Source organism: Apodemus sylvaticus, chromosome 7, assembly GCF_947179515.1.
Source record: "Apodemus sylvaticus chromosome 7, mApoSyl1.1, whole genome shotgun sequence".
Classification (NCBI taxonomy): Eukaryota; Metazoa; Chordata; class Mammalia; order Rodentia; family Muridae; genus Apodemus; species Apodemus sylvaticus.
In genome coordinates this window covers 63,969,406-63,992,829 of record NC_067478.1, presented here as the reverse complement: position 1 = coordinate 63,992,829, position 23,424 = coordinate 63,969,406, and the positions used below count along the sequence as shown (strand labels likewise).

At 42.4% G+C, this 23,424-nt stretch overlaps 1 protein-coding gene across 4 annotated transcripts in view; it reads left to right on the top strand.

Annotated features, from left to right (window-relative positions):
* The first annotated feature begins 4,974 nt into the window (after positions 1–4,974).
* The window catches only part of Dpp8 (dipeptidyl peptidase 8), a 53,406-nt gene continuing 34,956 nt past the window's right edge, over positions 4,975–23,424 (top strand). The window contains exons 1-6 of one of the 4 annotated variants that reach the window (XM_052188022.1): positions 4,975–5,189; positions 7,433–7,569; positions 9,840–10,112; positions 15,021–15,133; positions 16,671–16,844; positions 19,462–19,630. In XM_052188022.1, coding sequence (XP_052043982.1) covers positions 7,554–7,569; positions 9,840–10,112; positions 15,021–15,133; positions 16,671–16,844; positions 19,462–19,630 — 745 coding nt within the window. In that variant the 5' untranslated portion in view covers positions 4,975–5,189; positions 7,433–7,553. Of the gene's footprint in view, positions 5,190–5,228; positions 5,389–5,420; positions 5,493–7,432; positions 7,570–9,839; positions 10,113–15,020; positions 15,134–16,670; positions 16,845–19,461; positions 19,631–23,424 lie in introns of those variants that run through there. The other 3 variants (XM_052188025.1, XM_052188023.1, XM_052188026.1) reach the window with 3 other exon arrangements.

Below are 23,424 nucleotides of genomic sequence, written 5' to 3'. Positions count from 1 at the left end.
TAGATCAGGCTGGCCTCGAACTCAGAAATCTACCTGCCTCTGTCTCCCAAGTGCTGGGATTAAAAGCATGCGCCACCACGGCCTGGCTGGCTTTTTTTTTCTTATGTAGGTACTTGGAATCAAACTCAAGTCACCAGACTTGCATGGCAACCACTTTACCAACTAATTCAACTTCCCAGCTCCTGAGATCATTATACCTTGTTGGTTAATTTTGGGAGTTCCATCTAAAAACTGCCATTAAGTGGTCTTCTGCCTCACTCTCCTTCTTTGGGAAGCAAAGATATAAGTATAGGGGCTCATATAATATATATGATATATATTTATATATAAATATATATTATATAATATGTATCATATATATGTGTATGTGTGAAGATGACTATGGAAAGTGCGTGCACACACGCCTCTGCATAGGACCTAAGGGCCTTCTCCAAGGAGGTTTGGTTCAGGCTCAGGCTGGCTCTGTGCTCTTCACCGCTCTATCAGTCACGTCACCCTCATTAATAAATCAGATGACACATGGAACCCTTGCTGTGCACGGCATTTCTAATTATCATTTCACTCGGTGACGTCCATCTCAACTGTGCTACTGTTCTCATCTTACAGCGAGGGAGACAACGCCGAGAAGGGGCTGACATTCCTGATAGTGGGGAGAGGAGCTGGGTGTGCAGCCAGGTCTGCCTCATTACTGGAGTTTAGTTCCTTAAACCTGGTCATTGGTAGAGGCCCAGAATGGAAGGTTGTCAGAGTCCGGACTATATACCCAATACCTCAGACAGGAACTGCCTCCAGGATGTAGCCTAGACCCTTCAGACCTCACCTTCCACTCACATCTCCCTCTAGGGAGTGGTTTGCTTCAGTCTGCACATGGGTGGACCTGTACCAGCCCTGATATGCTAGCTTTTTTCCCATTAATTAATTAATTAATTCATCCAGTATACATCCCTCTCAGTCCCCTCCCCCTTGTGCTATCTTTAAAGAAAACTGATTTGTTTTTATTTCATGTGTATGGGTTTATCTACATCTATGTATATTTACTATGTGAGTTCCTGGTTCCCGAGGAGGCCACAAGAGGGCATTGGAGCTACTGAATCCCATGGAATTTGTGTTACCTGAGCCATTGTATAGGTGCTGGGAACCCAACAAGACCTTCAAGAGCTCTTTTTAAAAATTTATTTGATGTTCATCGGTGTTTTGCCTGAACACAAGTCTGTGAGGGTGTCAGAAGCCCTGGAACTGGAGTTACAGACAGGTGTGAGCTGCTATGTGGGTCCTGGGAGTTGAACCTGGGTCCTCTTCTATAGGACCCAGAGTTCTTAACTACTGAGCCATCTCTCCAGCCATGGATCAAGTGTTCTTAACTGCTAAGCTACCTCTCTAACACTCATTACCTGCTATGCTATCTCATGTGGAGAGCTCTTTGGGGTGTCCTGGGCAAGAATCTGAATTGGTCAAGGACAAGGAAATGGGCCACTTGGCAGGAGTCTGACATTAGGCCATAACAAAGAAGTAAGTCCAGGCAGGAATCTGACACTAAGACAGGACAAAGAAGGAAGTTTAGGCAGGGACCTCACATTGGCCAGGCTCAAGGAAGCAAGAATCTGATTTCAGGGTGGAACAAAGAAGCAGGCTTGAGGCATGACTATGACTTTAGGCTAGGACTGGGAAGAAGCCTCAGATATGGTGATCATCCTCAGAAACAGTGATCACTGGAGTGATCACTTTGTGTTTACTGTCTTGCTCGATACTCAGTGTACTACTATTGTCCTTAATACTTGCATGTAATTAAAATGGTATAAAAGCAGATTGGGAAAAAAAAAACCCTGCCTCAGTCTCAGAATTGACTGGGCCATGCTACAATGTTGTCTAATTGTCTTTTATTCTTTCTAATCCTCACTCCTGCGATGGAGAACCTGTTGACTGACTGAGCTGGCTTGGTCAATCTCAGTCATGCATCTCATTCTAGGTAACTTGTCTTTTCCTGTTCAGTGCCAAGACTACATGGCAGCATAAAACCAGAAGAGCTTTATCAATAACATAACAAGTCTTGGCAAGGCCTGACTTGCTTGGCTAGTAGAGATATAATGAGATGCTTAGGTTCAGCCTCTCACTCACATGTTCACATAAAGTGTGCACAAAGGACCCAGACAGGCTTCTCAGGGGTGTTTTTGTTGTTGCTGCTGGTGGTGGTGGTTTGGTCTACTTTGTTTTTTTGTTTTGTTTTTGTTTTTGTTTTTTGAGACAGTTGTCTCTATGTAGCTCTGTTTGACCTGAAGCTCACTTTGTAGTCCAGGATAGCCTCAAACTCACCTAGATTTCCCAGTCTTTACCCCCAGAGTGCTGGGGTTAAAGTATGCACCACCACATCTGGTGCTTCTCAGGCTTTGCAACAGGCACACTGAAAAAGACTGTGCTGAAACAAAGGGGAGACATGAATTATGGGACACCCACCCATGAGATGGGAGTTACTGGACACCTACCCCTGAAGAGACAATTCCCAATTGAGCTAGGCAGCTTTTATGTTCTTGGCAAGGAGCAAAGAACACCACATAGCTGTAGGAAGCTGCAGGGGTGCTGCGTGAAGTATTAGAGAAAGATCTTTCTAGCAGTTTCCCAGGGGAGACTGCTTGGAACTCCTCACAAACCTCCTACACTCTCCACTAAGGCCCAGATGAGCTGTGCCTAGAACCTTTGCTCTGTAGCTGTGTAGATGCAAATGTTGTTGCCAAGATGCTGTCCTACAGACACTGCCCTACAGTTTCATCGGAATTTGAAGGTTGTTTATAAACCCTGGTGCTGGGGGATTGAGTCCAGGGCTTCAGATGTGCCAAGCACCTTTCTGTGAGGGGAAAGAAAAGGAGCTAGAGACATGGCCATACTCTGCAGCAAGGCTTGTCTGGTTTAGAATGCACTATATAAGCTAGTGGATAGCTTAGGCTGTCATGGATAGCGTAGGCTAACTTCATACTCACAGTAGTCCTCTTATCTAGTTTCCTAAATGGGAACTAGATAAGCTGCCAGGCACCTGTCCCACCACTGAGCTACAGTCGTAGCCAAGGGAGGGTTTGTTTGCTCATCTTAACCATGGTATAGAAGAGAGAAAATAACTCTGAAACTTATATATCTGAGTCTGACTCTCTCACTAAGTTGTCCAGACTGGTCCTGAACTCAGAACCCTCCTGCCTCAACTTCCTGAGTACTGGGATTTCCAACCTGTACCACCAGGCCTGTTTTCTAATTCATTATGAGGATGCAAACTGCACAAAAATCAGGAAATTTGTCCTTTTCCCTCACTCTTTGTGGGCTCAGATTTGGGAATAGTGTCAGCAAATGGTAGAGAATCCATGAGCACAAAGGAAGTTCAAGATAGCTCATTGTATTTTGATAATGGGGTCAGTGTGTGTATTTAAAGCCTTAAAACGTGCTCTCAGGTCAGAGACACCATATAGGATACTTAAAGAAAACTACTGTCCTTTTTTAAAAAAAATTTTTTTTAATTTATTTTATGTATATGAGTACACTGTCACTATCCTCAGACACACCAGAAGAGGGCATTGGATCTCATTTCAGATGGTTGTGAGCCACCATGTGGTTGCTGGGAATTGAACTTGGGACCTCTGGAAGAGCAGTCAGTGCTCCTAACCACTGAGCTATCTCTCCAGCCCCCACTGTCCTTTCTTTTAGGGAGCTCAACATAAAAAAAAAATTAGAGGGACGACTCCTTTAAACTTACAGTGGGTCAGTACACACTGCAGCGGGATAGGTGCCTGTGGATCCTTTCTTAAGGCCATTACAATAATCTCAATGATATGCAACTCCCAAAGACAAAACAGGAACCAGGGGAGGCATAGCTCCTCCACCAGTCTGGTCTCTGCCTACTTTCCTAGTTACCTTTACACTCCTTTTTTTTTCCCTCTAAGCTACTGTACAGTGTAGATTAGGAAATAAATGATGGGTCAAGGGTGTAACAGCCACCTCTAGGCCTTATTTCTCTATCTTTCATGTCACAGTGTCACAGACATTGTTCTTTTTCATCACAACTGAACGACATGTTGTTATATCCATTTACAGAGAGAAGACCTAAGATATAGAAGACCTAGGATATAGAAGACCTAACCTAAGAAAGAATGGGTGGTCTACTAAATCTTTAACATTAAAGACAACTTCTGGAGGCTGGAGAGATGGTTCAGAGGTTAAGAGTGTTGGCTGCTCTTCCAGAGGTCCAGAGTTCAATTTCCAGCAACCACATGGTGGTTCACAATCATCTATAGTGGTAACTGATGCCCTCTTCTGGCATGCAGGTGTACATGCTGATAGAGCACTCATACATAAAATAAATAATTAATCAAAAAAGAACATTTCTGTATCCAAATTCATGTTTTTTCCCCATCATAACTGTGTAATGCTGAGGTCTCCAAAGCCATAGTCGGCCTCTGTCATCTCAAACAGGCAGGAATTTTGGCCTTCTGCTCTAATGCATCTAATGCAGGTGTGTGTGTGTGTGTGTGTGTGTGTGTGTGTGTGTGTAAGAGGGAGGGAGACGAGAGAGAGAGAGAGAGACAGAGACAGAGAGAGATAGACAGAGAGAGACAGAGACAGACAGAGAGAGACAGGCAGAGAGAGACAGAGACAGACAGAGAGAGACAGGCAGAGAGAGACAGAGTGACAGAGACAGAGAGATTGGATATAGAGGTTAGCTGACAGCCTGCTAGAGCTGGTTTGCTCTTTCAGAAATCTTGTAGGCCCAGGTGCTTGTACCTGCTGAGCCATCCCACTGGCCAGTGAACATGTAGTAGAGTAGCTAACAGAGGCGCGGTGAATATTTCTTGATTTCTCTTAGAACCTTCTGTTTTCCCTCCTATCAGGCAGTCCACTTGCGGAGCCTCCTCCCGAAGCTAGGTGGCGCTGTGGGGCCTGCTCGCACACTGAGACGAGAGTCATCTTTTCTTGGTCCGGCCGCTAGCCTTCTTCAGTCGGAGGGCGGGGCTTGAGGAACCGGAAGTGCCGAGGCCTCTGGTGCTGTCTTCGCTGCCGCCGCTTTTAAGTCTCTTCATCCACTGACTGGGTGTCGCGGGGGTCGCCGCCGAGGAAGCTGCTGTGGCCCTGACGGGAGCGGAGGCGGCGCGGCATGAAGCGGCGTAGGCCCGCTCCATAGCGCATCCGGACGGTCCGGGCGGGCCCGGGGGAAGGTGCAGTATCCGCCCGCTCTCCCTCCCCTGCGCCCGCGAGGCCACGGAGCTCCGGCCGGCCGTCCTCGGGCCGCTCTCACAGGGAGAGCGGGTGGCTGGGCCCCGTTGGCCGGAAGAGGAAGCGCACCCTCGGATTGCGAGGCCGCCAACGTTCGCTAGGCGCCCCTGAACGCTGGCTGCTGCCCGCTCGGACTCGCACGTCCGTTATCTTGATAGAGCCTGGCTCGGGTTGGGATGCCGGGGACGGTCCGGGCTTTCGGAGAAGGAAACGGAAATCCGCAGAGGCGAAGGGGTTCGCCTGAGGTCCGCCAGTGGCGGATGGGATTCGCCTTTGGACTCGCTGCTTTTCCCCAGCCGGTGTTCCTTCCCCCCTCTTGCTTCACTCTAGATCCATTCCTCCGCGTTCACTGTCTCGCTGCCATTCTGTTCCACCCATTCGCAGCAGGGTCCTTGCCCTTCCTGTCCAGCTTGCTCATCCTCTTTAACTAAGCCTTGCTGTTCCTACTGTCCTCTCGCGCCACATTCGCTGCCACACCTCTCCTCATTCATAGCTTTCGAGCCCTTTACCGCTGATAAACTTTCCCAGGTGTAGACACCGAAGAGTGAAATGACAAGGCTCCAGTGAGGTGTGCAGGGTCTAGACGACTGATTGGTTCTTACCGTAAAAAGCTACAGAATGCCATTTCTGTAGACCCCACCCCAAGAATCCCGAAGCTCTTTTTAACCCTATATGTCATTTTCAGAATGAGGGTCTTCGAACTTTGGGGAGGTGTCTTGACTCTTAGCCTATTGCTGCTAACATTTTTTGCCCTCTTGTCACATAGCTTCCTCACCTCTATGTGGCTTACACAGCTTGGAGTCTAAACTGATAACATGTAATTTATTATTGCAAAAATAACACATGCATTTTTTTCCTAAGCTAGACTATCAACTGGCTTCGTGATTATTTTTTAGAAAAGCTACCTATCTCACTTATTCTCAATATTATGGCAAGAAAAAGAAGGCAAAATGGAATACTCTTAAAATGAATAGGACATCTTTGTCAAAAATTCTAGCTGGGTATAGTGGTGCATACCTGTAACCCCAGCATTTGGGAGGCTGAGGCAAGGGGATCTTGAATTCAAGACTAGCCTTGGCTACAGAGTGAGACGCTATCAACAAACAGACAAGTGAACACAATTTAGTTGATTAAATTCAAGTTTCCTTTCCGCAAACAATGACCTATAATACACATTTTTTATTGTACTGAATTTATTCTCTCACCAGCTCCATATGACATGTAAAAGGAACATAGGCACATAGAAATAAATTCTATCTTTGTGTGTGTGTGCTTGTGTGTGCTCGCGGCTCTACACGCACATGTCTTGGGGATCGTGAGGAAGTCGGAGGATAACATTTGGGAGTCCTCCCTTTCCACTTCGTTGAGGCAGAGTATCAATTGCTGCGTACTCCAGGCTAGCTGATCAACTTCACTCGGTTCTCCTATCTATGCCTCTCTTGCCATTCCAGCATTAGGGGTTGACCTGCTCCAATGCTTTCTAGGGATCCTCAGGCTTCTGCCACAAGTGCTTTTACCTTTTGAACCAATTCCCTGGCACTAGAAATAAATTACATCTGCCAAATTCAAGACTTTACATTTGACACCTCATGTCTATATGCCTTAAAAAAAAAAAAAAAAAAAAAAAGAGTTGTGTGTATGTGTGAGGGTATGTGCATGTGAGTACAATTCCCATAGAAACCAGATATTGGATCCCCCTGAGAACTGGTCTTATGGGTGGTTGTGAGCAGCCAGAAATGGCCACTGAGAACCAAACTTGGGGCGTCTGCAACAGCCTTATTAACTGCTGAACCATCTCTGCCCCATTTTTGCAGTTTTTAAAACCTATAATTTTCCCTTTAATGTGTCTGAACATCAAGATTTACACCTACTGCTAGAACTACCCAATCTGAGTTATACTTTTCTGGAAAAAAGTAATTTTAGAGCTGAGCTCGTTAGCAAAGGTCTGCAATTTCAGCACTCAGGAAGCTGAAGCAGGAGGACTGAATTCAAGACCTGCCTGGTTGGTTCATAAGGCCTGTCAACACAAACACAGTTTTGACAAGTTGGAGATCCCAAAGAATTCAGGCATTCCCTATTACACTAATAGGAAATCTATCAGTTAATTATTTGGGGATTTTTAGGCTTAATTTTTTGACCATATATGGTCCATTTTAATGATCAACATCTCTTATCTGGTAAGCAGGATTGGATGGTGAGAAAAGGAAAGATTCCTGTGAGAAGAGATCAGGATGAACGGAGAGATCTGTGCTTAAAGTTGGGCCAGGTGAAAATGATCTCTTTGAAAATAGAAGAGATCTGAGCAGATGAAAATACCATCAGGTAGGCACCAGGGAAGGTCCAGAAGTGGAGAGGGTGGGGCTGTGAAATATCTGCAGTATGCTGAGAATGGAGAGGACCCTGTTTTAGAAAATTCAGGCCACATATTTCGAGGAAGTATTTGTATATAGAGAATTTCAGGGAGGGCAAAAAAAAATTTCAGGGGAATTCTGGAAACTAGTTACACAGTTGCATAAATTGCACAACCTGTGTTGTGCAGAATATTTACTGTCAACACAGTGGCAGAATGTCATTTAAGCTGTACTGTATATATATGTATATATATTCTGTGTACATACACACATATATATATGTATGTATGTATATATGTGGAGACTAGCACAGTTCACTCAAAAATTCCCAGTTTTTAAATAGAAGTTGATGTGAGTTTTTACATAGATGGACTCTAAACTTGTTAATGACTCCAGACGGGCAGTAAAACTCTAGAAGTCTACTGTGCTCTTTTCTGTTCCTTGGCCTTGTACTTGCAAGGGGTAGAGGAGAGATGAGATTTAAGCTGTACTGTATATATATGTATATATATACTGTGTACATACACATATATATATATGTATGTATGTATATATGTGGAGACTAGCACAGTTCACTCAAAAATTCCCAGTTTTTAAATAGAAGTTGATGTGAGTTTTTACATAGACGGACTCTAAACTTGTTAATGACTCCAGACGGGCAGTAAAACTCTAGAAGTCTACTGTGCTCTTTTCTGTTCCTTGGCCTTGTACTTGCAAGGGGTAGAGGAGAGATGAGATTTCCCACTTAAAAAAACTGAGTAGAATTGGTATAGATTCTTTTCATTTTAGTCCCATGCTCCATCAGAAGACTAGGTCCTTTGACATACTTGACTGAAAGTAGGCCTCCTAGCTTTTAGTTGGGCCAACAACCACCACTCTCAGATACTGTCACTTGATATTCTGAGTCCTAGTTGCTCTAAAAGCTCAATTTTCTGCTGGATTTTAGTCAGTGGAGCCCTGGATGAGAGTGTTACAACTATACCTAATGTAACAGTATTTGGACTACTTTGTTATTGTAATATTATAAATGGCAGGATGTGTGGAAAATGATACCATGCCCTGCTGTGCACAGTTCAGCACTTTTGCATACCAGTAATTCAAGTTACGTGGACTGACTCACAGCCTACACCTTTGGGTTACTTGCTAGATTGCAGATAACTTGTTAGCATGAGTTGATGTTAACTGTAAAGCTGAGCTTTGAAAGAAAGATGTCACCTTAAATACACGGCCATGTATTGATTATTGGAGAAATAGTTAATGATTATGTGAAACGTGGTTACAATGTCATTTGTTTCAGTTTGTGGAACTGGGATTGAACCCACCACTGAGCTACAGCTCTGCAAGGTTTCCTGATAGCGTTTTTTTGTTGTATTTATTTTTCTCTGATACTTTGCTCATATAGATCAAGGGGGGAAAGTATATCTTCTGAGTTTGTGAAATAAGTATAATCTGTTTTCAGGGCTATTAAATAATTATGGTATTGAGCTGGCAAATTGGATACAGACTTATAAAATGTTACCATAGCTTTCCTCATTGACTGTTTACTCATTAAAGCCACTTACAGGTAGCCTTTTCCTTTTGGACAGAAGTTACATAATCAGGAAGACTAGTCAAGTAACCATCAGTAAGCACTAAATATCACAAGTACTTGATTGTGTCTAGAGAAGAGCAGAAGGTTTAGGATGCATCAGTCTGTGTTTAGTTGTTAGGAGTCCCTCACTGTAAGAGAAAACAATGTATTTTCTTAGGTTACTGCCCTAGGTTGTTAAAAGTTCATTGTAACAATGTTGTTACTGTTCTAATTTGTTACATTTTAGAAACAGAGCAATCAGCATTTGTTAGATGTGTTACTTTTTAAAATGCAAAAACCCTTACCTCCTCTGACACATAGCTCCACTATTGACATGCTCTGGAGTGGAATGTAGCAGCCAACTGGCACTTGGCCTGTTTTCTTCCAGTGTGGGAAAGGAAAAGGAATTTTGGCAGGAGATACCCAAGGAGAGCCTTTTATAAAAAGTTCCCAAAGGGATTTATAGTCACTGTGAAATTGACATGACCTCAATTTAAAAAAAAAGTCTTTTTGGAACTGAGCACAGAGGTGGACACCACAACAACGGCTTTTCTTATTAGGTTTCATTGCAGCTGTGCTGAGAGGCGTATTACGTATTTATTTGGCAGTACCATTATAATAATATGATAGAAGACGGCCCTGTAAACAGCCTCTTGTGCCTTATTTTCCAGGAAGATGCAACATGGCAGCAGCAATGGAAACAGAGCAGCTGGGTGTCGAGATATTTGAAACTGCAGAGTGTGAGGAGGGAAATGGAGAATCACAGGACCGACCCAAACTGGAGCCCTTTTATGTTGAACGGTATTCTTGGAGTCAGCTGAAAAAGCTGCTCGCTGATACAAGAAAATACCATGGCTACATGATGGCTAAGGCGCCACATGATTTTATGTTTGTGAAGAGGACAGATCCAGATGGACCTCACTCAGACAGGGTCTATTATCTTGGTGAGTATGAGGTTGCACTTTCAGCAAGGATGTACCTCTCAGGTGCGAGTGCTGACTGTAATCCAGAATTGATTTCAGTAATAAGCACATCCGTGACTCATTTCCTTCTTTTTTTTAAAGATTTATTTATTTATTATATATAAGTACACTGTAGCTGTCTTCAGACACACCAGAAGAGGGCATCAGATCTCATTACAGATAGTTGTGAGCTACCATGTGGTTGCTGGGATTTGAACTCAGGACCTCTGGAGGAGCAGTCAGTGCTCTTAACTGCTGAACCATCTCTCCAGCCTGACTCATTTCTTTTAAAGGAAAAAAAAAAAACTTTTAATTTGAAGAACTTCTGTTCAATGGCTCTGTTAATTTTGATTCATTTCATTAGATATTTTTACTTGCAGCCAGAGAGTAATTGACCATAATCTTTTTGACAAAGATGAAGTAAAGATTGATTAAAACTGCTTTGAAATGTCTTTCCTGTGGCTGTCAGCTGTAACAAACTGTAAGCCCTCTAGCATGCTCCCTTCCGGGGCAGCTCAGCTTCCACTGCTTGAAACCAAGCCTTGGTCTCTAATTGCTGTCGCCATTTATTCCATGCTTAAGATCTGTCTGAATTAAATATATTAGTCCACTTAATGTTTTCGCTTTTCTGTCCTCGGGATTGAACTCAAGGCCACACACATCGCACTCCTGAGTTACCCCGAAGCCGCTTTAAACTGTCCCTTCTCTTTCTTCTGTTTGTTGTGGTTACAGGTGTGCCATTATGTCTTTTCCTCTTTTTTCTTTTTATTAAGTGCATTTATCTGCTTATATATGTGTGTGCATGTGACGGACCACAGCGCCCATGAGGCAGTTCAAGGGCTGTAGGAGTTGCTTCTGTCCCCCCATATGGCTCTCCTTGGCAGTAGGAGCCTTTCCCTACTAAGCCATCTGGATGGCCTCTCCTAATTTACTTTTCTATTAAAAAGTTAGGTTCCCACTAGATGGGGTGGTATACACCTGTAATGTCAGCACACAGGATGAGACTGAAGCAGGAGGATCATAAGTTCAACGGCAGCTTATGCTACAAATAGGAAGTTCCTGACTCAAAAGAAGTTTACTCCTAGCCAGGCAGGGGTGGCGCACACCTTTAATCCCAGCACTTGGGAGGCAGAGGCAGGTGAATTTCTGAGTTCAAGGCCAGCCTGGTCTACAGAGTGAGATCCAGGACAGCCAGGGCTACACAGAGAAACCCTGTCTCATAAAAAAAAAAGTTTCCTCCTCCTGCTCATTTAAGTTTCCTTCATTCGTTCATTATTTATATTATCATTATTATTTATTATTGGAAAGTGTTTATTTTTATTAAATTTATTTATTCCCTTTATAACCCAACCCCAGTCTTTCCTCTCCTCCCAGGACCCTTTCATACAAGTCCTCCCCCAATCCCCCCTTCCTCTTTTCCCTTCTCTTTTTGAAAAGAGGAAGCCCCCTCTGGGTGTCAACCCCCCCCCCATAACATTTTTTTTTCTGTATAGCATAAGCTATTTCCCCACATCGTCTTCAGTCCAGTAGTGCGCAGGTTCTGGTGCTCTTGCTCACAATGCTCAGTGGAGACACTTCAGGCTTTGCCACATAGCATCTTCTCTAGGGCTCTGGTTACATCATCAGCACTCAGGATGTTCAGATCTTGGCCAAAAGCATAGAGGGCCCAGATCTTGGCCTGCACTTCTAAATATTCTGGGATTAGAATGGGTAGGTCGGGCGTGCCTTCTTCTTCAGCTCCATATAACACTGATGGATGAAACCCCTCACACCCCAGCTGCCCTGGGACCACTGGCGTAAGTGAATGCACATTCCATACCACCCCAGCTTACACAGATCACTTGCTAGCAGCAGCGGCCACCATCTTTGCTAGCCTCATTCCTTATTATTATGTGTGTGCTTTAGAGACATTTTCCAGAGTCCACATCATAATTGAAGATTGGTTCTTAACTTTCAGAGTATTCTATTCTATAATTGTGCCATATTTAAATTCACCAGGCCTCATAATGAGCAGTTGTAGTTTCCTGATTCCCTACTGTGTGTGCCTGTGTGTATTCGAGTGCACTTGTGCACATGTGTGCAAGCTGGGCTAATCATCTACTTTTATGAAAAATCGAGGCAGTAACTGTCGTTGTATTATTCATTCTTGAAAGTGGTATTGCTTAAAGTGTATATTCTGAATTTTTACTGATACTGCTGAATGTCTCCTACAAAGAGGCTGTAGAGTTCTTATTTCTGTCCAGTTGCCTCTACAAGATCTCTAACTCACTGTTGATCTCTGTTGATGCTGGCCTTGAATTCCTGATTCTCCCACCTCCACCTCCCACATACTGAAATTGTATGGGAGCATCACCACACCAGTTATGGTACTTTTTTTTGGTGGGGCTAGGGCAGGGTCTCACTATGCAGTACTGGCTGACCAGGAACTTTCCATGTAGACCAGGCTGGCCTTAAAGCCACAGAGATCTGCCTTTTTCTGCCTCTCCCTCCCAAGTTCTGGGATTGAAGCATGCACTGTGAGACTCAGCTCTGGTTGTGTTTTTTGGTTTTGTTTTTAAAGATTTATTCATTTATTGCATATAAGTACACTGTAGCTGTCTTCATACACACCAGAAGAGAGCATCAGGTCTTATTACACAGATCTTACTACCATGTGGTTACTGGGATTTGAACTCAGGACCTCTGGAAGAGCAGTCAGTGCTCTTAACTACTGAGACATCTCTCCAGCCCCTCTGATTGTGGTTTTTTTGATTGATTGTTTGCTTGTTTTTAATGTTTTTAGGCATTTTGTATTATGAGGGAATTTATCCCTTAAAGTATTTTCTGCTGAGGAGTTTTGTCTGTCTGTCTGCCTGCCTGTCCGTTTTTGTTTGGGTTTTTGTTTGTTATGGGGCCTTTCAAAGCTTTGCTTCTTTGATCAGCACTCCTGATTTTATGAAGGACATCAATTCCATTCCTATTCAAATTTACCAGTAAACCTGGTATAGTATTGTTTCTCAGGGACGGGGCATTCTTTGTAAGGCTTTGAAGTATCTCAGCAGGTCTAAGGCCACAGGCTACATGTCACGTCAAACTCCACAGCAGACTGGGAAATATCACTGAGTACACAGGTGCCACCTGGAGTCTCCCAGGAAAACGAGCGGAGTGATGAGTTGAGTCTTTTTTAAGATGCCTAAGATGTTTTAAAACGCATGACCTTCCTGCCTCAGCCATACATGCTCTGCTGGGGATGACTTCCTCAGTTTTGTGTTTTATGTGCAGTGGCTTTTGTTCCAAGTTTAGGATCCCTCCCGCCTAGATTTTGTTTTGTCTGTGGTTAATTTTCTCCTTTTCTTGCTTCTCCCTGGCTTTTCAAAAGCAGGTTTTGTAGCACCTTTTACAGTAGAGAGATCTTGTTTTCTTCCATTCATATCTGCGTGTGACATTGAATTGTAATGTGGGTGCTGAGATCGGACCTCTGGTCCTTGTGAACATTTGTGTGCGGCAAGTGTTCAGTTTTGGTTTGGCTCTCATCTTTGTAGAGTGTTTCTATTCTGCTCCACATGGATGGATTTCAGTCCATGCTGCCCTGATGGATCCCACTTCAATCAGTGTGGTTTCACTAAACAAATCTGGCTCCAGTTGGTTCAGATCTCTTTTCCCTTCTCCAGTAAAGCAAAAGAAGACTTCCAGCAAATCACACATCAGATCCTGTTATTTCACTAAGTATACTTTCATTTGGAATTTCAAAGATATTTTTACAGTCACAGAACTTTATACTGAAGAAAAACGAGAATTAACTTGAACCTGTTTGTTTCTAAGTACATTTTAGGTAGTTTAGAAAGAGAAGAAATTTTCAAATCCAAAGTCACACTGAAATCTTATCAGTTGTTAACTGAAACAAATAACAAACCCAAAAAATGACAGTTGTCTTTCTTATGTTGTCTTATATACTTTAATAGTTTTTTCTTGAGATGGACTAAGATCTGAATATCAAAGTTATCTGACTTGAGTAGGCTTAGGGGTACTTACCGCTTTTCCCCAGGACCCTTGTTCAGTTCATAGAACCCACACCATCAGGTTCATCACACCCACCTGTAACTCCAACTCCAAGGGATGTGGCGCCCCCTTCTGATCTCATTGGGTACCTACACATTTGTGGTATACATATACATGCTGTGCACAGCGCCATAGAGTTTTACTGTCAGGATGAAACCTGAGTATTTTCTGTGAAACTTTGGGGAGCTCTTCTTCTTCTTCTTTATTCTTTTTAATTCTTTATTCTTCTTTCTTCTTGTTTTTTTTTTTTCGAGACAGGGTTTCTCTGTGGAGTCATGGCTGTCCTGGAACTCACTCTGTAGACCAGGCTGGCCTCGAACTCAGAAATCCACCTGCCTCTGCCTCCCAGAGTGCTGGGATTACAAGCGTGTGCCACCACTGGCTGGCTGGGAGTTGTTCTTATATTTACCTCTTGCTTAGTTTTTTGAGATAGAGCCTCTTCATCTGCACAAACTGGCCCCCAACTCACAGTCCTGCCATTCTGAAGAGCCAAGATTGTAGGTGTGGGACCTGACACTGTTAGAAACTTTGGCGGTCTTGTTTCTCTTATTTTATTTTATTTTTGAAACAAGGTTTTAGTTAGCCTAGGCTGGCCCCAAAATTCTGATTCTTCTGCCTCAACTCTGAACTCTGGGATTATAGGTGTTTGCTACCATGCCTAGCTTGAAACATTGTTTTTATTCAAGGAAATTTCCATGGCATGAAGCATGTGCACGCCCTACTAAATAACATCATTTTGGTTCCTGTGGAATGGGAAATACTGTAATGTGTAGAAGGCATTATGTATTTACGACTTTGTAATGAAGACAATATTACAAAATAATAATGTGGTTTTTGTTTTTTTCATTATAGCCATGTCTGGTGAGAACAGGGAAAATACACTATTTTATTCTGAAATCCCTAAAACGATCAACAGAGCAGCAGTCTTAATGCTTTCTTGGAAGCCTCTTTTGGATCTTTTTCAGGTAGGAACAATTATTCTTATTCCATGATTTGGTGTACATTTCTTCATTTATTTCAGGGTAAATGTTCTTCTAGGGTTTTATATTTTAAGTAGATGTGAATAAAAAGGAATTAAATTTCATTCCTTTTACATATACGATCTTTAAATTACTAATTTACTGTATCTAAAATTATAGGATATTGTAATTCAATATTTTTGGTGTTTCATTTCATTTATTTTAAATGTTTTGGCCTGTGTTTATGAATGTTCTGCTGGCATGTATGTCTATGGACCACACACATGCCTGGTATGCATAGGTGTCAGAAGAGAACATTGATTGGATCCTTTGGAACTGAAATTACAGATAGTTGTGAGACATCTGATGGGACTGGCAATCAAATAACAAATGATCTTTTTTTTTTTTTTTTTTTTTTTTTTGGTTTTTTTGAGACAGGGTTTCTCTGTGTAGCCCTGGCTGTCCTGAATTCACTTTGTAGACCAGGCTGGCCTTGAACTCAGAAATCTACCTGCCTCTGTCTCCCAAGTGCTGGGATTAGAGACGTGTGCCACCACCGCCTGGCACTAATGATCTAAATGATCTAACCACGGAGCCATTTCTCATGCCTAGCTTGAGAGCCAGTCCTCTAAGATGCTAAGATTACAGTGAACTGCAATTTTTATTTATTTATTTTTTTTGAGACAAAGTCTCACTATGTAGATCAGGCTGGCCTTACACTTCTGGTAGTCTGTCTCTTGCCTCTGCCTCTCTGCCTCTCTGCCTCTCTGCCTCTCTGCCTCTCTCTCTGTCTCTCTGCCTCTCACTCTGTCTCTCTGCCTCTCTGCCTCTCTGCCCCTTTGCCCCTCTGCCCCTCTGCCCCTCTGCCCCTCTGCCCCTCTGCCCCTTCCTCCTGAAACTTGATATGCACCTGTAATTCTAATACTCAAGAGGAGTAGAGGCAGAAAGGCAAGGCTACTTACTATCCCTCACCTCCTACCTTTACACAAAACAGTCCATTCTCTTGTCTTGCTTAGGGTATGCTGGGCTATTATGTCCAATCCTCACTAAGATAGCTGGGGAGATCTCTGCTCTACAACTAACTATGCAAAACTACTGAATGATGGTTAGTTATAGGGGGCAGAGGGCCGACTACTGAGATGATGGGCTTTATTTTTGTTTTATTTTGTGATTTTCTTCTTCCTCTTCCTCCTCCTCCTCTTTTTATTTTTAGACAGGGTTTCTCTGTGTAGCCCTGGCTTCCTGGAACTCACTCTATAGATCAGGCTGGCCTCAAACTCACCTGCCTCTGCCTCCCGAGTGCTGGGATTTAAGGTGAGCATTACCATTTCCAGCTTATTCTTGTTTTATAATGTATGCAGTAGTGATTAAGTGGTTCCTTACTCAAAACTTCAGACTTTGTCGAGTGAATGTAGTTAGAGCTGCTTGTGACTTTTGAGTCACACAGATGCAGACTTGAGCACAGTAGAGATGCTAAGATTATAGTGAACTGCAAAGACCAGTTGTCAGGAGACTGCAGTGGGTGACTTTTCTTTTGTCCTAGGCGACACTAGACTATGGGATGTATTCTCGAGAGGAAGAGCTACTCAGAGAAAGAAAGCGCATCGGAACTGTGGGAATCGCAGCTTATGATTATCACCCAGGAAGCGGAACGTTCCTGTTTCAAGCTGGTAGTGGCATTTATCATATCAAAGATGGAGGTCCACATGGATTTACAGTAAGTTGCAGTTACTTTAACTGTATGTTAACTGTTTTGAGGTCCTAAAGAGATTTTTGTACCCAAACTGGAAAGGGAATTAAGAAATAAACCAAAGGGTCAATTAATAAGATTTAAAAAATTTTAATAACTTATTTTTATTTTCTAAGCATTAATGTTTTGCCTGATTCACACATGTATGTCTGTGGGACAGTGTCAGATCTTGGAGTTACGGACATTTGTGAGCTGCCATGTGGGTGCTGGGAATTGAACCCAGGTCCTCTGGAAAAGCAACCAGTGTTCTTATCTGTTGAGTCGTCTTTACAGTCTTTAATATTAGTTTTTAATTTAAGAGTTGATAGTTTGGGACTAGGGAGAATGACTGGGAAGTTAAAAATGCTTGCTGTTTCTTCAGAGGACCCAAGTTTAATTTCCAGCACCCACATGGTGGATCATACTCCCAGGGTCTCAACATCCTCTTCTGGCCGCCATGGGTACCAGACATGCAAGTGGTGCAGACACATATTCAGGCAGAATGCCCACACATAAAATAAAGGTTAAAAATAAAATCTTAGAGAAACAAAAGGCAGATGGGCACTGGATGAATGGCAGCTCAGTTCTCAGCACACACAACTGTGCTCACAGCGTACAGTATCTTCATCTCCAGGGATCCCTGGCTTCGGCAGGTACGTGACCTCACATGCACAACCCCAAACAAACACAGACAGATGTACAGAATTAAAAATTGTGAAAATAGAATTATTTTTTTTTAAAAAGGTTAATCATTTTTCCAATGATATAAATATACAATGGTTTTTTTTTTTTAGATTTTATGTGTGTGTATTTGTGTGTGTGTGTGTGTGTGTGTGTCTGTGTGTCTGCAAGTGCTCTCAGGCTAGAGGTGTAGATGCCCTGGAGCTGGAGTTGCAGGCAGTTGTGAGCTGTCTGACATGGATGCCAGGAATTGGACCTGGGTCCTCAGCAAGAGCAGCGTGTGCTCTTTAGCCCTAAGATACAATTTTTTAAGTGCTCAAAATCCTTTCTGTGCTGGAAGATACAGAAAATGGCACTATTTTCCATTTTCTCTGAGTACTGAGTGAGATTTTGAAAGATATTATCACAGGTGATTTTTTTTTTTTTTTGCTTCCCTGAAAAGCTAATTATCTTAATAAATGAATTTATACTTGGTTTTGTTCCAAGTAATTATTATTACTATTATTATTTTATTTATTTATTGTTTTGTTGTTGTTGTTGTTGTTGTTTTTTGCTTTTTTTTTCCGAGACAGGGTTTCTCTGTATAACCCTGGCTGTCCTGGAACTCACTCTGTGGATCAGGCTGGCCTCGAACTCAGAAATCCATCTGCCTCTGCTTCACATGTGCTGGGATTAAAGGCATGCGCCACCACTGCCCAGCTCCAAGTAATTCTTTATGAACAATTGGAGATATTCTTTTGGTAGGATTGTATTGATCTTAGCTTTTATTACATTAAAATTTTTGAGACAAGCTAGAGAGATGGCTCAGTGGTTAAGGCACTGGATGTTCTTCCCAGGAGTCCAGGTTTAATTCACAGAACCCACATGGTAGTTTACAATTGTCTGTAACCTTAGTCCCAGGGGGTACAATGCCCTTTTCTGGTCTTATCAGGCACCAGACACACATGTGGTACACAGACATACATGCAGACACCACATTATATACATAAAATGAAAAGTTAATCTTTTTGTTTTAAAGTTAAACATTTTTTCCATTTATTGCGTATGTGCGTACACTTGAGGACATGTGTGGAAGTCAGAGGACAACTTCCTTGCTCTGTTCTCTTATTCTACTGTGTAGGTAGGGCCCAGGGATTGAACTCGGACTGTTGGGCTTAGCAACAAGAGCCTTTACCTGCTGAGCCATCTTACCATTCCTCATTGCATGTTTTATAGGCAAACTTACTTTTATTGATAAAATTAATTTTTAAATGTTTAATGATATTTTCAAAACTGTTTAAAAATATTCAACAAGCTAAGCATAGTTGCACATACCCTTAATGCCAGTACTCAAGAGGCAGAGGCGAGTGGATCTCTGTGAGTTTGAGATCAGTCCTATTTACTTAGTTCCAGACTAGCCAAGGGCTGTAGTAAGACCCTGTCTCAAAAAAAGTTCAACAGGTTATGATTACTCCAATAAACAGACTGAGCAGAAAGTTTCTGAAAGCTGTTACATTGTTTTGGTATATAATACATTATTTTTTTATCTTTTACCCATAGCTTGATTTTTTTTAAATATTTATTTATTTATTTATTTATTTATTTATTTATTTATTTGTATTTGGTTTTTTCGAGACAGGGTTTCTCTGTATAGCCCTGGCTGTCCTGGAACTCACTCTGTAGACCAGGCTGGCCTCAAACTCAGAGATCCACCTGCCTCTGCTTCCCAGAGTGCTGGGATTACAGGTGTGCGCCACCACCACCACCGGGCTTACCCATAGCTTTTTCATTTATCATTTAAAAGACTCCTTAATATGTTAAGCCAGTTGAAAGTATATTTTTTTTGTGGATGCAGCTGTCTCAATATGCATTTTAATTAGAAATGTCATTTATCTTACAAATTTATATTTATCAACCTAATAACTTAAAGTGGTTACTTTTCTAGCAACAGCCTTTACGGCCCAATTTAGTGGAAACTAGTTGTCCCAATATACGAATGGATCCAAAGTTATGCCCTGCTGATCCAGATTGGATAGCTTTCATTCACAGCAATGATATTTGGATATCAAACCTCGTAACCAGGGAAGAACGGAGGATCACCTATGTGCACAATGGTAAGTCAGAGCTCTGCAGCCTGCTTTGGTGAGACTGTTTGAAAAATTGAATTTGCTTTTACTTCTATTTTGACATTAAAGCAAACTGGGTAATCTTCATTTTTAAGTTCAGGTGCATAAAATTTTAAAGGTGTGAGAACACAGAATATATGGTCAGCCCCCTTAGATAATGTGCTCTCCTCTTAGCCAGTTTCAAGCACCACAGTGCACTTCTGCCGTGCTTGTTCTAGAAAGACTGCCACTAGTTCTCTGAAACCCTTCTCATCAAATTTAAAAAAAAAAAAGATTTTTTTTGTTTTGTTTTTTTGAGATGGGGTATCTCTCTCTGTATCCCTGGCTGTCCTGGAACTCTCTCTGTAGAACAGGCTGGCCTCAGAGATCCACCTGCCTCTGCCTTCTGAGTACTAGGATTAAAGGCATGGGCCACTACCATCAGCCACTAAATGAAATTTTAATTTAAAAAAAATTAGATTTGTTTAGAGGATACAAACAGAAAAGCCACTTACACATTATCAGAAACTTGATCAGAAACAGACTTCTGAAGTTTTCTGTTTTTGAGAGCTTGTTCATCTACTATAGTAATAGGAAAAATTAGAATGTAGAACCATGTGCATTATGGGAATATATAAGTAGGCTCTGAGAGTGAACAATGTAGTCTGAGACAAGAGGAATATAAGTTCAGTGCTGTCTCTGTTGGGGTTTACTGCTGTGAACAGACACCATGACCAAGGCAGCTCTCATAAGGACAGTATTTTGTTTGGGCTGGCTTACAAGTTCAGAGGTCCAGTCCATTATCATCCAGGCGGGAACATGGCAACATCCAGATAGGAATGGTGCAGGAGGAGCTGAGAGTTTTATATCATGTTCTGAAGGCAAACAGGAGAAAACTGGCTTCCAGGAAGCTACGATGAGGATCTTAAAGCCTATGCCCACAGTGACACACTTCCTCCAACAATCACAAATGCTATCTCAGAAAACAACAGCTGGACATATTGATGCCCAGGCTCTGGGAAGAAAAGGCAGGTATATCTGAGTTTGAGGTCAGCTGTGATTGTTTAGACTGGTGGCTGAAGCATAGGAAGGCTGGGCATGTCTATGGAGAGTGGTGGAGGAAGGGTGCTCAGCCTGTGTGTTCATCAGTAGCTTGTGATGAAAGCTGGCCTTGGAAGGTGAGTGTGAGCTTGCTCTCTGCTCAATATGGTGGAGATATTTAAAAGTACTGGTTCCTGCCCCCATTTACCCTCTGCTGGGAAGACAAGGTGGTACCAGTTATCCAGTGAGTGAGTAACTTGTAATATGGCAGAGATACAAACAGCAGTACCTGTCCTCACGTCCAAAGGAGAACAGAATAGGAAATAAAGTTGGAGGCAGAGTTTATGGTAGTGAGGGGTTAAGAAACCCAGCACTGGTCTTGGCTCTTTTACTAAATCACATTTCAGAACACTCTGCACACACTGTTGTCATTAGCTTGGTGCTAAAACTTGTTTGGTAGTAAACCCTAACCTGGACTGGCTTGAGAGTATTTATAAAGTTTGCCCTGCTCAGTGTGCCTGTCCTTCAGCTTGCTGCTGGATATTAGATTACAGTTTATCCAGTTGTGCTGCTGGTTATGTTACATAATACATCATAGATGTGTACTGCATGAAGAGACTCTGAATCCCAAATACTTGACTCACTTTTTGGATAAGGGAGTATTGGTTCTTATTGTACATTAATTTCACATAATGTAAAATACAGATGATCAAAAATGATAAATTAAGCTGGGCGGTGGTGGCGCACGCCTGTAATCCCAGTACTCTGGGAGGCTGAGGCAGGCGGATTTCTGAGTTCGAGGCCAACCTGGTCTACAGAGTGAGTTCCAAGACAGCCAGGGCTACACAGAGAAACCCTGTCTCAAAAAAACCAAATACAAAAAACAAAAAACAAAAATGATTAAAGCTGGGTGTACTGGCACATGACTTTAATCCCAGCATTTTGGGAGGCAGAGGCAGACAGATCTTTGAGTTCAAGGCCAGCCTGGTCTAAAAAGTGAGTTCTAAGACAACTAGGGCTACCCAGAGGAAAAAAACAAACAACAACAACAACAACAAAAGAAAAATCTAAACAGACTCAAATCTCACCTGTTTGTTGTACATAGTGGTATGTGCCTATAGTCCAACCACTCAGGAGGCTGAAGCAGGAGGATTACTTGGAATTTAAGGCTAGCCTTGCTGGGCAGTGGTGGCACATGCCTTTAATTGCAGCACTTGGGAGGCAGAGGCAAGCAGATTTCTGAGTTTGAGGCCAGCCTGATCTACAAAGTGAGTTCCAGGACAGCCAGGGTTTACAGAGAAACCCTGTCTCAAAAACAAAACAAAACAAAACAAAACAAAAGACTAGCCTTGGCAGCATAGTAAGACCCTGTCTTTTTTTTTTTTGTTGTTGGTTTGGTTTGGTTTGGTTTGGTTTGGTTTGGTTTGGTTTGGTTTGGTTTGGTTTGGTTTGGTTTTTCAAGACAGGGTTTCTCTGTGTAGCCCTGACTGTCCTGGAACTCACTCTGTACACCAGGCTGGCCTCAAACTCAGAAATCCACTTGCCTCTGCCTCCCAAGCACTGGGATTAAAGGCATGTGCCACCACTGCCTGGCAAGACCCTGTTTTTAAAAAAGAAAATAAAATCATGACACATCACTGCACACCAAAGCAAAAGTGAGACTGAGAACACCAGCTGTTGGAACTGTCACACACTGTTAGTAAATGTGTAAAATAATAATACGTCCTCACAGAGTTAAACACTCACTGACCAGCCGTTCTGCTTCTAGATATTTGCTCAAAAGAAATAAAAGCACACGTCCATGGAAATTATTGTGCAAGAATGAATGTTCACGTCATCTTTATTCACAGTAGCAGTAGCCAAAAACAGTCCTTGTGTCTGCAGAACAATGGATGAGAGAGATCTGCAGCACCACCCAACACGGTGGTGTCAGCTGTTGATCCCAGTACTCAGGAGGCAGAGGTCAACCTCTGAGATGAGCCTACCACATAGCAAGACCCTGTCTGCCTTAATTACTGCTCTATAGCTGTGATGAAGTACCATAACCAAGTCAAGTCAACTTAGAAAAGGAAGCATTTGATTGGGAGTTTGCTTACAGTTTCAGAGGATTAATCCATGATCACCATGACAGAGAGTGTGGGGGCAGGCAGGCGGGCATGGAGTTGGAGCAATAATAGCTGAGAGATCACATCTGATTCACAACCATGAGGCAGAGAGACAATGGGCCTAGTGTGTGCTCTTGAAACCTCAAAGCTCACCTCCAGTGACACACCTCCTCAATAAGACCACGCTTCCTAATGCTTCCCAAACAGTTCCACTGACTGGGGACCAAGCATTCGGATGTGGGGGAGATTACAATGGAAACCATTCTCATTCAAAACCACTCTACTGTCTTTAAAAAAAATCAACAGACTATTACTTAACAAGCAGGAACTAGGAATTGACAAATGTCAAAACATTCATGATTTTCAAAAACAAAACACATATAAATTATACTGTAAACATTTTGTTTTGCCAGGATACAAAATAATAATAATGCCTTTGTGATTTATTTGTTTAGGTATTTATTGGTACTAAGAGTATTAGAGCCAAGCATATGCTGAGCTCTACCAGTGACATACCACAGTGGAGTGAGACAGATTTGCCCAAGGTCATATGATAGAGAAATGGTGAAGCCTAGATTTGAATTCATTGTTTGGCTCCACAACTTACCCTACAATCAGCTGCCTTTCTTTAGTAGTGAAGGAAGTCTTTTTCCCTGT